Genomic DNA, 14,029 nt, shown 5'->3' with positions numbered 1-14,029 from the left:
TTAACTTCACGCCAGGATCCATCTTCGGCAGTCTTTCACACACAAACCTCTAAGCTCAGTCCGGCCTAAGTTAACATAAACTGGTCATACACAGCAAATGATTATTTCCAGAAGAGAACAAAGGGGGAACTCTCCAAATATGATTTTTTAATGATAATCCTCCTTGTGTCAATCCATACCCCACATCTGGCCAGTACACTGTATCAGAGAACTAAACCGAACAGACCAAGTCGAAGTCCTTACGGCAGCCATATTCTTGCAAGACACCAGTCTCTCATAGTTTTAGCCTTGGTTAACCTTGGTGCCCACACCACTGCAACAACAACCCAAAAAGTACTGCTAGTACTCTCCCAGCCACCAGTAAAGTGGTAGCTTTTCCACTATTCCTAAAGTGGCAGCTATTCCACTAGTCATCATACCATCTGCTTGTCAGTAACATCCTGACAGTACCTCACTAAATTGCCTCTGCCTCTGGGGGTTGAACTAATACTTGGCATGTATGCAGGTCTCCACCAGTGCCTGTGACACCTACTTCAAAGCTTTCTCTTTGTTAGGGCCACTTTTTGGGAATTGCACCATTTCTCAGCCTTGTTCTTTTCTCTGTTCAGTACAGGGGGCTTCTGCATGCCGTGTAGCTTCAGCCACACTCTGACACACTTCCTGGTGACAGCTCCTTTTATAAGTCACTTAGCTTCTGCTACAATAGTAACCAGAGTTAATAATTTCCAACTTTCCTCTCTTAAGGTGCAGGATACAGTGATGGAACAGGCAAACTGGAAAAGGTGGATGATGCTGTTCCACCTGGACAAGCATACACTTACTTTTGGAAAATTCCAGAAAATTATGGACCAGCTGAATCTGACCCCATTTGTATAACCTCTGCTTATTACTCTCACAGTAACTCCTCCTATGACATTAATTCTGGTTTGGTGGGAGCAATCCTTATATGTAAACCAGGTAAGATGGGTATTTGTTATCCAGCGTTAGTAAAACATGGCCACTTTCTTCCAGAGATAGTACCTCTCTTGTCTCCAGTTAGGGTCCAGGTTTGCAACTCAGTTCCATTGACGTGAATGGAGCTTAATTGCAAACCACACCTGAACTGGAGACAAGAGCGGTACTATCTCTGGAAGAAAGTGGCCATGTTTTTCTAACCCTGGATAACCCCTTTAAGGGTTTGCCAATAGTGTGTGCCCTTGCTGGTAAAGAGAATGTGCTACCATTCATGGGGTCAGATTCCCAGAGCCCAAAAAGATCATGTCAATGTTTGGAAATGGTAAAATATTATTTTATGCACCATGTGTCCAACCGGTTTCCATCCCTTATAATAAGGTAAAAAAAAAAGTAAAATATGCTACAAAAAAAAGCAAATATATTTTATTATAAGTCATAAAAACTTTAGGGATTATCCAGACTTGGTTTTGGGTGGTATTACAATTCAGCTCCATTAACTTCAATAGAACTGAGCTGCAATACCCACACCCAAACTGAGCACAAGAGTGGTGCTGTTTCTGAAAAAAATTGTCTGGAAACGGTATTGTCCGAAATACAATATATAATACAAACATGTAATATCACAATACGCTGTGCAAATACTGCTGCCAAACAGTGCTTAAATAATAGTTATACACTGGACTGATATAACTACAAGCTTATGAAGTAACGCTTGTATTTTTACATTTATAGGATCCCTCACAGAGGATGGACAGCAACATGGAGTGCAGGAAAAGATCATTGCTCTGGCTGTGTTTGATGAGGGTAAAAAAATAATAGGAATTGTAATAATATATATATATATATATATATATATATATATATATATATATATATATATATGCACCTGAATAGTCAGGTGGATGAAAACTTTTTTTAAAAAAGGGGCTATGAGTGCTAGGTTCATGGGAAGGAGGGAAATCAGGCTCAACCCCCCCTTTCCCTTAAAGCCTAGCATTTACACCCGTTTTTTTTTTAACTGAAGTTCCTACCCACCTGACTACTCAGGGAAATGTGTGCATAGCCTAACAAATTATTAAGGAGGTACGCCGGTAAAAATCTTTTTCTTTCAACTGGTTTCTGAAAGTTATATAGATTTGTAATTTACTTCTATTGAAAAATCTCAAGTCTTCCCATACTTATCCAAGGCAGTAGCAAATCCCTATAGAAAACCCCTCCAGCTCTGGACAATTCCTGACATAGACAGAGGTGGCAGCAGAGAACACTGTGTCATACTGAAAAGAATACACCACAGGACATACAGCAGCTGATAAGTATGGGAAGACTTGAGATTTTAAAATAAATTAAGCAAATTACAAATCTATATAACTTTCTGAAACCAGTTGATTTAAAAGCAAAATACTTTTGCAGGAGTAACCCTTTAAAATCCCAATAACTTGGGGACATGGGGGTGTATCAACAAAGTAAAGTCAGCATTGGACTCCAAGGGCATCCAAGGCTACGAATGATATCAAAATGTTAATGTTTTAATACCGACCATAGGTCCTCTTTATAGGAAATCGCCCAGCTCTATACGTTACTCAGAGCTGCAGACACAGATAGGGAGATCTATACAAAGTTTGCATAAAGTTTGTTGTCTGCATAAACTCCTGTTTATGCCCTCATACACATTGGGTAGTCGGCTGGGATAGCCACAATCCTTTGGCCTTCTTCATGGCATGTAGATCTCACAACTCCCAGCAAGAAATTAACTCTAAAAATGGTCTCTCCATCCAGGACACAGCCACTATGCAGATAATACACCTATGGAGCCGCTGCATACTATAAACGGACATATAAATGGCTCCATTCCAGGTAAGTGAAAACGAATGGACAGAATATAACACATTTATGATCCCCTTACTCTTCTCTCGCTTCATTCTCTTAATGTATCAATGAGTTATTTCTTGATTAATACTCCTTAAGGCCATGTTCTCACTTCGTAAGCTTCCTAATAATCACAGACGTGTCACAGACGCGGCGGCGTCCCGTGCTCCGGTCCACCGCGACCTCTCCATGCAGCCGCCGGGGTCCATGTGCAGGGACCCAGTGCTGCTACTAGTTCGGCCCCGGGGGGCGCCTTACCTCGCCCCGCTCCTGTCACCCGCTGTGCCGGCCGGCGCGCGCGTCCCCGCCTACACTACAGGTGTTGGAGCCTCTACATGCTTCCCATAGCGTTTTGCCCAGATCCCTGTTGTTCCTCACCTCAGTCCTTGTTCCTAGTCCCTGTCCACTGCTTTACCATTGTTCCTGAGCTCTGCCTGCCACCTGCGGTTACGCCTACAGACCTCTGCCTGCATTACCATCTGCCTACTGCTCCTGCCACGCCTCGCCTGCTGTCACTAGCAACCAAGCCAGGGGTTGCGACCTGGGGGTCGCCTGCCGCAGCAAGTCCATCCCGCCTTGCAGCGGGCTCTGGTGAAAACCAGCGTCCCCTTAGACTCCGCTCCCTGGTGAGGTTAGTGCCATCGCTAGTGACAGTTCAGTGGATCCACGACTCCAGGCATTACAGTAGGCTCCAACCATGGATCCCGGCGAGGTGCCTGATATCCGCGACATAGCCCGAGTGGTCGCCCAACAGGCTCAACAAATCCAGCAACAGTCGCAGCAGATCCAGCAACTCACTGCCGTCTTACAGCAGCATACTATAGCCCAGCGCACACCACCTCCTGCTGCTTCTTTGACACTTCGACTGGCTCTCCCAAGCAAATACGGTGGTGACTCCAAGTTGTGCAGAGGATTCCTGACTCAATGCACCATGCATATTGAACTCTTAAGTAGTCAGTTTCCCACCGAGCGCTCTAAAGTGGCTTTCATCATCAGCCTATTGGAGGGTAGAGCTCTGGCTTGGGCCACGCCGCTGTGGGACCGAGATGACCCTGCTGCTGCCAATCTCCAAACCTTCCTGGCCGAGTTTCGCTCCGTCTTTGAGGAACCTGCCCGTGCGTCTTCGGCTGAGACTGCTCTACTCCGTTGGCGACTACGCCATCCAGTTCCGCACCCTGTCAGCAGAATTAGACTGGAATGAGGCCGCTCTAATAGCCACCTTCAAGAAGGGCCTGTCCAGACGGGTGAGAGACGTGCTTTCCGCCCGAGACCTACCTACCTCCCTGAACGAACTCATCCTACTGGCCACCAGGGTCGATACTCGTTTTTCTGAGAGAGAGGAGGAGGTCTGGCATGAACGGCGACTAAGCCTGTCCCGTCGCCATCACCAGCTGGTGCCGGTCTTCCAGAATCCTGTCGTTCCGGTGTCCCAGCCGACTCCTGAGGTTCCTATGCAGGTGGAACGGGCTCACCTGACGCCTGATGAGAGAATTCGTCGTCTGGAGCTGAATCTCTGCCTCTACTGCGGTGGTCCGGATCACTTTCGGCTGAGATGTCCTCAACGTCCTCAAGCGTCCGGGAAACGCCAGCACCTAGGTCCGCTGGGAGAGGCCTCCCTAAGTGTGAATGCCACCTCTCCAAGGTTGTCTGTGCCAGTCTCCATCCAGACACCCACGGGACAAAATCACCAGACTACTGCCTTTCTCGATTCTGGGTCAGCAGGCAGTTTTATTGCAGCTACATTGGTCCAAAGATGGCGGTTACCCGTGACCCAACTAGCCAGACCCCTGACTATCTCCTTGGTCACGGGCGAGATTCTTACCGACCATGTGCACTACCAGACCGCACCTCTAGTCCTCCAGGTGGGCACTTCACATCAGAAAAAGATCTCCTTCTACGTCCTGCCCCATTCTTCCACCATCCTCCTGGGACTCCCTTGGCTGCGATTACATGCCCCTAAGCTGGACTGGAGAACTGGGAAGATTCTCAGTTGGGGTCAGGACTGTTCCAACCGGTGTCTGAGGTCACCTCAGCCCAAGTACTCTATGTTGTCACCCGACCCCGCCAAGCCTCTATCCGTCCTACCGGCGGAATACCAAGACTTACCTGATGCCTTCTCTGCCACGGAGGCGGACTCTCTACCACCTCATCATGCCCCATAGACCTCCTTCCTGGAACTTCTCCTCCACAAGGTCGGGTGTACCCTCTCTCAGTACCCGAGACTGAGGCCATGTCCTCTTCCATCCGGGAGAACTTACAGAAGGGTTTCATCCGCAAATCCACATCCCCTCGCCACATAGGGATGGACTTCATCACTGATTTGCCTCCATCTGCAGGCAAGAAAGAGAGGGAGGCCAAAGGGGGGGGTACTGTCACGGCCACGGCGGCGTCCCGTGCTCCGGGCCGCCGCCGCGACCTCTCCATGCAGCCGCCGGGGTCCATGTGCAGGGACACGGCGCTGCTACTAGTTCGGCCCCGGGGGGCGCCTTACCTCGCCCCACTCCTGTCACCCGCTGTGCCGGCCGGCGCGTGCGTCCCCGCCTCCTAGGGCGCTCGTGCGCCGGCTGTCTCAGATTTAAAGGGGCAGTCCGCCCCTAATTGGTTGCTGCACATCACACTCTCCTATAATTCCAGCCCTGCCCCACTACAGGTGTTGGAGCCTCTACATGCTTCCCATAGCGTTTGGCCCAGCTCCCTGTTTTTCCTGACCTCAGTCCTTGTTCCTAGTCCCTGTCCGCTGCTTTACCATTGTTCCTGAGCTCTGCCTGCCACCTGCGGTTACGCCTACAGACCTCTGCCTGCATTACCATCTGCCTACTGCTCCTGCCACGCCTCGCCTGCTGTCACTAGCAACCAAGCCAGGGGTTGCGACCTGGGGGTCGCCTGCCGCAGCAAGTCCATCCCGCCTTGCAGCGGGCTCTGGTGAAAACCAGCGTCCCCTTAGACTCCGCTCCCTGGTGAGGTTAGTGCCATCGCTAGTGACAGTTCAGTGGATCCACGACTCCAGGCATTACAGTAGGCTCCAACCATGGATCCCGGCGAGGTGCCTGATATCCGCGACATAGCCCGAGTGGTCGCCCAACAGGCTCAACAAATCCAGCAACAGTCGCAGCAGATCCAGCAACTCACTGCCGTCTTACAGCAGCATACTATAGCCCAGCGCACACCACCTCCTGCTGCTTCTTTGACACTTCGACTGGCTCTCCCAAGCAAATACGGTGGTGACTCCAAGTTGTGCAGAGGATTCCTGACTCAATGCACCATGCATATTGAACTCTTAAGTAGTCAGTTTCCCACCGAGCGCTCTAAAGTGGCTTTCATCATCAGCCTATTGGAGGGTAGAGCTCTGGCTTGGGCCACGCCGCTGTGGGACCGAGATGACCCTGCTGCTGCCAATCTCCAAACCTTCCTGGCCGAGTTTCGCTCCGTCTTTGAGGAACCTGCCCGTGCGTCTTCGGCTGAGACTGCTCTACTCCGTTGGCGACTACGCCATCCAGTTCCGCACCCTGTCAGCAGAATTAGACTGGAATGAGGCCGCTCTAATAGCCACCTTCAAGAAGGGCCTGTCCAGACGGGTGAGAGACGTGCTTTCCGCCCGAGACCTACCTACCTCCCTGAACGAACTCATCCTACTGGCCACCAGGGTCGATACTCGTTTTTCTGAGAGAGAGGAGGAGGTCTGGCATGAACGGCGACTAAGCCTGTCCCGTCGCCATCACCAGCTGGTGCCGGTCTTCCAGAATCCTGTCGTTCCGGTGTCCCAGCCGACTCCTGAGGTTCCTATGCAGGTGGAACGGGCTCACCTGACGCCTGATGAGAGAATTCGTCGTCTGGAGCTGAATCTCTGCCTCTACTGCGGTGGTCCGGATCACTTTCGGCTGAGATGTCCTCAACGTCCTCAAGCGTCCGGGAAACGCCAGCACCTAGGTCCGCTGGGAGAGGCCTCCCTAAGTGTGAATGCCACCTCTCCAAGGTTGTCTGTGCCAGTCTCCATCCAGACACCCACGGGACAAAATCACCAGACTACTGCCTTTCTCGATTCTGGGTCAGCAGGCAGTTTTATTGCAGCTACATTGGTCCAAAGATGGCGGTTACCCGTGACCCAACTAGCCAGACCCCTGACTATCTCCTTGGTCACGGGCGAGATTCTTACCGACCATGTGCACTACCAGACCGCACCTCTAGTCCTCCAGGTGGGCACTTCACATCAGAAAAAGATCTCCTTCTACGTCCTGCCCCATTCTTCCACCATCCTCCTGGGACTCCCTTGGCTGCGATTACATGCCCCTAAGCTGGACTGGAGAACTGGGAAGATTCTCAGTTGGGGTCAGGACTGTTCCAACCGGTGTCTGAGGTCACCTCAGCCCAAGTACTCTATGTTGTCACCCGACCCCGCCAAGCCTCTATCCGTCCTACCGGCGGAATACCAAGACTTACCTGATGCCTTCTCTGCCACGGAGGCGGACTCTCTACCACCTCATCATGCCCCATAGACCTCCTTCCTGGAACTTCTCCTCCACAAGGTCGGGTGTACCCTCTCTCAGTACCCGAGACTGAGGCCATGTCCTCTTCCATCCGGGAGAACTTACAGAAGGGTTTCATCCGCAAATCCACATCCCCTCGCCACATAGGGATGGACTTCATCACTGATTTGCCTCCATCTGCAGGCAAGAAAGAGAGGGAGGCCAAAGGGGGGGGTACTGTCACGGCCACGGCGGCGTCCCGTGCTCCGGGCCGCCGCCGCGACCTCTCCATGCAGCCGCCGGGGTCCATGTGCAGGGACACGGCGCTGCTACTAGTTCGGCCCCGGGGGGCGCCTTACCTCGCCCCACTCCTGTCACCCGCTGTGCCGGCCGGCGCGTGCGTCCCCGCCTCCTAGGGCGCTCGTGCGCCGGCTGTCTCAGATTTAAAGGGGCAGTCCGCCCCTAATTGGTTGCTGCACATCACACTCTCCTATAATTCCAGCCCTGCCCCACTACAGGTGTTGGAGCCTCTACATGCTTCCCATAGCGTTTGGCCCAGCTCCCTGTTTTTCCTGACCTCAGTCCTTGTTCCTAGTCCCTGTCCACTGTCCTGGTCCCTGGTCCCTGTCCGCTGCTTTACCATTGTTCCTGAGCTCTGCCTGCCACCTGCGGTTACGCCTACAGACCTCTGCCTGCATTACCATCTGCCTACTGCTCCTGCCACGCCTCGCCTGCTGTCACTAGCAACCAAGCCATGGGTAGCGACCTGGGGGTCGCCTGCCGCAGCAAGTCCATCCCGCCTTGCAGCGGGCTCTGGTGAAAACCAGCGGCCCCTTAGACTCCGCTCCCTGGTGCGGTTACCACCATCGCTAGTGACAGTTCAGTGGATCCACGACTCCAGGCATTACAAGACGTTGTAGCTGACGTAGTGCTGGCGTCTATGGGATCCCGGCCGGAGTGTTTACACATGGTATAGAGGCCACAGAAAACCTGTCAGTTCACACAATGGAGCATGCTCCGGTCGCACACACCATTGTGAGCAGGGGGGAGTTCAAATGCAGGCACAGAATTCAGCGGCAGAGAAGATCATCCAGCCAGTACTCCCTTACAGAGTGGGAACATGGCCTAAAGCTGGTGCCCTTTATGCTCAAGATAGGTGTGTCTGTAGGATCTGACTGCTCGGACCCCAACCTGTGATGAGAAGGGGGTTCACTTCCCCCAGAGTGAACGGGGCAGCAGTGCACATGCTTGACCACCACTCCATGCACACCAGAGGACATAGGATCCCGTTCTTGTGATCAGTGGGGATCCCAGAGGGTGAACCCCCACAATATCTTAAAGTGACTCTGTACCCACAATCTGACCCCCCCCCCCCCCCTCAAACCACTTGTACCTTTGGATAGCTGCTTTTAATCCAAGATCTGTGGCAGGTGATGCAGTTATTGTGCTCAAAAACTACTTTTAAACTGGCAGCCCCGTGCCCTACGGGAGTATCTGTGCCCTAACTTTGCACCACCCCCTCCTCCCCACCCTCTTTATCATTAGGAATGCCACTGGAACATTTTCTCCATGCTGAACATTGCACAGGTCCTTAACAATCCAGCCCATGTGCCGTCCTCTCACAGATGATGAATAGGAGACAATCTGCCTGGAGCATTCCTAATGATGAGGAGGGTGGGGAGGAGGGACAAAGAGGTTGTGCCAGCCTAATGCATACACAATGTAGGCCACGCCCATTGGGCACGGGGATGCCAGTTTAAAAGTAGTTTTTTAGGACAATAACTGCATCCCTTGCCAAACGGAGCCCAGGACAGATCTTGGATTAAAAGCAGCTATCTGAAGGTACACGTGGTTTGGGGGAATCAGATTGTGGGTACAGAGTCACTTTAATGTTTTAATCTTGGAATAAGGCTGGGATCACACTACGTTTTTGCAATCCATTTTTTAAATCCATTTTTACAAAAAAACGGATGGAAAAACGAATGCATTTGAGTTCCGTTTCTTCCATTGACTCCCATTATAAAGAAAAAAAACGGATCAAAACGCGTCCTTTTTCAAACATTTACAGTTACATTAAAAACAGGTGCATTTTGATCCATTTTTTTTATAATGGAAGTCAATAGAAAACAAATGCATCTGTTTTTCCATCCGTTCTTTGTAAAAACAGATGAAACAAACTTAGAGGGAGATTTATCAAACTGGTGTAAAGTAGAATTGGCTCAGTTGCCCCTAGCAACCAACCAGATTCCCCTTCTCTTACCCCACAGATTCCTTGGAAAATGAAAGGTGGAATCTGATTGGTTGCTAGGGGCAACTAAGACAATTCTACTTTACACTAGTTTGATAAATCTCCCCCATAGTGTGAACTTAGCCTAATCCATGCATCTAAATATTATATGTGTCCGTACCTTAAAATGATAGGAGTTTTTGGCAATTTTTATATTGCTGTTTGTTTAAAAAGAAAATGAGAAAATTAGATTTTATTAGGTTTGAGTGTTTTTTCCTGTGTGATCAAACTTTTTAATAGGAGCCTCTGAAAAAGTTTTCTCCCCTTTCCACTCTGTAGAGCAGAACATATGTCATAAGAAGCCTATACATTTTCATGTCATCGGGTTTGGGACCCATTTCGAGGTTCACAGCATATCTCTGGAGAGACACAGCTTTGTGATCAGAGACCAACGTGTCCCTGTCCTTCCTGTTACTGCCTTTAGCTTTCAGACAGCCATAGTGCACCCAGGAGACAAAGGCGTCTACAAGCTATCCTGCCAGACGTGGACACATCCAGAAGGTACCTGTACGCTTATGCTGTACTATATACATGACTGTGCAAAATACATACTGTATATACAATATATATGGCATAGTCAGCTAATAAAGTGATGGTAACTGTGCTCAACAGGAAAGCTGATGTCTCTGATCAAAGTAGAAGACTGCGTAACCGAGTCTGAAAAACGCATGCGCGTATTAGATAACGACGAGGATGATGATTATGAAGATGAATATTACGAGTCCACTGTATTTGATATAGATGGGGATAATGATCAACCTCGTCTTGATATAAGATCTCATGGGAAACATAAACCAGTCACATGGACACATTATATTGCAGCCATTGAGATGGAGTGGGACTATCACCAAGAACGAAGTGACACAAGGTTAGTTGGGAAGTACACATACTGTCCTATGAATTACATGTTTAAGGGTGCGTTCACACCTACAGGATCTGCAGCAGATCTGCAGCAGATTTGATGCTGTGTTCAGTTATTTGAATGAAATCTGCTGCAGAAAATCAGCTGCAGATCCTGTAGGTGTGAACGCACCATAAAGGGGTATTCCACTCAAACATAACTTTTCATATGTTGCTGCCCATGGTGAGACTAACAATTCCTTTCATACTTGTTATTACCTATTCAGTCTCCTTCCTCCAGTTCTAAGCTGCTGCTTTGTGCTGAAAACACAAAAATCTATGTGTGAGCTTTTCTCTGTGTCTTATCCCCCTCCCTTCTGAGACGGCTGATGTAAACTATTCCCTGGCAGGCTGTATCTGCAACATTGTAGCTTCTTTGTAATGGTGGGAGGGTTATTCTGAGGTCAAGTTGCTGATGAACTCACTGTGATTAACCCTCCCGGCATTATGAAGAAACTTCAATGTTCCAGATACAGCCAGTCAGGGACTTGTTTACATCAGCGGTCTCAGAAGGGAGGGGGGAGGAGGAGGAGACAGAGAGAAAGGCTCATGCACAGATTTTTGTGTCTACAGCAGAAAGCCACAGCTCAGAACTGGGGGAAGGAGACTGAATAGCTAATAACAAGTATGGAATGAATTGTTAGTCTCACCATGGGCAGCAATTAGAGATGAGCGAACCGGGTTCGGGTTCGAGTCCATCCGAACCCGAACGATCGGCAGTTGATTAGCTGGGGCTGCTGAACTTGGATAAAGCTCTAAGGTTGTCTGGAAAACATGGATACAGCCAATGACTATATCCATGTTTTCCACATAGCCTTAGAGCTTTATCCAACTTCAGCAGCCACCACTAATCAAATGCCGAACGTTCGGGACGCGAGCATGCTCGGGGTTCACTCATCTCTAGCAGCAACACATCAAAAGTAATGTTTGGGTAGAATACCCCTTTAATTTGATATATTTCATTTCATTTTTTCTTTTCATCTCATTCAGGACACATTTCACTAAAGCAGTGTACAAAGAGTTTACCGACTCGAGATTCACCAAACCCAAAGCACCAGAAATGGCCGGCACAGGGATCCTTGGACCCGTCCTCAGAGGAGAAGTTGGAGATCAGATCCGGGTACATAATACACTTATACATTATCCTGTGTGTCAGCTCCTTGGAGCTCTAAGCTAGATTACAGCTGTGTGGTGATCCAGGTGTAATGCTAACACATGGCAAAATTGTATCTGTCTACAAGAAGGTGAAATAAGAAAAGATATTGTATATTTAGTACATTAGCTCATGGTACAAGCAGTAACCTCGCTCCTCTGGAAGCACGATGTTACCAATTTTTGACTTTTGGCCGCTCAATGAAACCTTTGTTTCCCGATGACTGGCCAATCAGTGATAACATTGCTTGTTACCCAGTCCCTATTGGCCCCAAGGGCCTTAAATAGTTCAGAGAGTAGCGAAACGGTCTTCTAATAAGACTGTGCTGTAGAGTTAGACCCCTAGATCGACTTTTGGCATACTAGGACCCCAATACACTGTTTGTGCTCTCATCTGGTTTCTCAGCTGTCTGCATCTTTTTTTTTATTGTTAAAGGGGTTGGCCACTTGTAAAATTGTCTTGTGTCTAATATAAGTAAATGTATTCACTGCACCTACTGACAGCAGCTCCCTGTGTACCTCATAGAGCTAAACTCAGACTCTCCTCCTCCAGACTGTGCTGTCCTGCTCTGTGGTGAGTCTGTCCATAAGATGGCCGAAATGGAGGAGTATGTGACCATGCCCCGCCTCCTGTGTCCCCCACTGAGCCTGTACATGTCTATAGAGGACACTGGAATTGGGGCATGGTCACATGCTCCTCCATGTCGGCCATCTTATGGACAGACTCACAGAGCAGTACAGCGCAGCCTGGAGAAGGGGAGTCTGATCTTAGTTCTATGGGACACATAGGGAGCTGCTGTCAGTATATACAGTGAGTACACTTATTAGAACAGTACACTGAACAATTTTACTATAAAGTGGCCAACCCCTTTAACAACGTCTGCATTATTTGTATGCATTAGATGTATACTCACCATTTGCCAGTATCTGTTTTATCCTTCCCGAAGGACAACTGTCGAAAATGTTGCTTATTTCTACATCTTTACAGACCATTTACACGCAGTGATCAGTAACTCAGACAGGGGCAATAACCATTGACACCACTTGCATTTCATTCCATGTTATTAGTATCCTAAACGTATGCTGTGCGTTATATGGCTAGACTTAAAAAACGGTAAAATGCAAGTTATATGGGACACTATGAGACTCGCTTCAAATTATAAAATGATGACATATAATAAAAGTCTGAGGCTGCTATGTCTGTGATTCCAGATTGTGTTCAAGAATATGGCGCGTCATCCCTTCAATATATATCCCCAAGGACTGAGTAATGTGAGCTCTACTCATCGGTTTATGACAGGTATTATAGTAGTTTTATGACACCAATGTATCAATGGTAACAAGGCAAATGCTTGCTGAAGGGTACGAACAAGGAAACAGCCATGAAATACAGCGGCACTATTGATGAAAGCAAAAATATTGTTATAATATCAGTCATTAAAGGAAATGTGTCACTAGGTTTATTCCACCTTAAATGAGGGCAGCATAAACTAGTGACAGAAATGCTGAACAGATCGATGTATTTCTTACATCATCCTGTTCTGCCATTCACCTAATATGCAGGAGAATAGAATTCTTACCACACCCCTCCCTCCGCCCTCTAGCTGCTGATTGACAGTTGACTGCCATACACAGATAGATAGCTGCCAACCAGCAGCGGGTGGGCGGAGTTTTCTGCTTCTAATGAATATCAAGGACTACTGGGCTCATGCACATAATTGAGAGGACTACCTATTGTCCAGGTTATTCAGGAGCAGGGCCGGCTCCAGGTTTTTGTGGGCCCTTGGGCGAGAAAGCCTCAGCGGGCCCCTTTGTATAGCTCACCTCGGGGCACACGTAGCACACCTCGGGGAATGTCCCCTGCCCCCATAGAAATGCCCCCTGCTCTGTCCCCATAGAAATGCCCCCTGATCTCCCTCAGCACAAGAAAATAAAAAAATAAAATCACACTCACTAATCCGGGCGGGGATCTTCTCCCTTGTGTGCGCCTTGTGGATCCACCAGCAGGCGTGATGACGTAATCGCTGTGTGCCTGCTGGTGAGATCGGATCCATGCAGAAACTAGAATGGAGGTGCTAGAAGGAGGTCGTCCCCCTGGAGTCTGTATTCTAGCTTGTTCACCATAGAGCAGGCTAGAATGGAGTTACAATCAGGAGGCATTACATGAGGTATACAAGGGGGAACTACAACTCCCAGCGTGTCCAGCCTGTTATGGGAGATCAGAGGACATTACAGGAGGAGATTTAAGAGGAGTACTACAACTCCCAGCATATCCAGCCTGTTATTATGGGAGATCAAAGGACATTACAGGAGGAGATATAATAGGACTACAACTCCCAGCATACCCAGCCTGTTATTATGGGAAATCAGAGGACATCACAGGAGGAGATATAAGAGGAGTACTACA

General features: G+C 48.8%; 1 protein-coding gene across 1 annotated transcript in view; it reads left to right on the top strand.

Annotated features, from left to right (window-relative positions):
* The window catches only part of F8 (coagulation factor VIII), a 56,638-nt gene that overhangs the window by 3,774 nt on the left and 38,835 nt on the right, over positions 1-14,029 (top strand). Inside the window, exons 4-10 of the mRNA XM_069986570.1 lie at positions 745-957; positions 1,687-1,758; positions 2,731-2,808; positions 9,850-10,071; positions 10,183-10,438; positions 11,461-11,590; positions 12,835-12,922. Of these exons, the coding sequence (XP_069842671.1) occupies positions 745-957; positions 1,687-1,758; positions 2,731-2,808; positions 9,850-10,071; positions 10,183-10,438; positions 11,461-11,590; positions 12,835-12,922 (1,059 nt within the window). The remainder of the gene's footprint in view (positions 1-744; positions 958-1,686; positions 1,759-2,730; positions 2,809-9,849; positions 10,072-10,182; positions 10,439-11,460; positions 11,591-12,834; positions 12,923-14,029) is intronic.

The sequence above is a fragment of the Dendropsophus ebraccatus genome, chromosome 10 (genome assembly GCF_027789765.1).
Source record: "Dendropsophus ebraccatus isolate aDenEbr1 chromosome 10, aDenEbr1.pat, whole genome shotgun sequence".
NCBI classification, from domain to species: Eukaryota; Metazoa; Chordata; class Amphibia; order Anura; family Hylidae; genus Dendropsophus; species Dendropsophus ebraccatus.
Note: the sequence above shows the minus strand (reverse complement) of the source record. Positions and strands in the feature narration are given on the sequence as shown.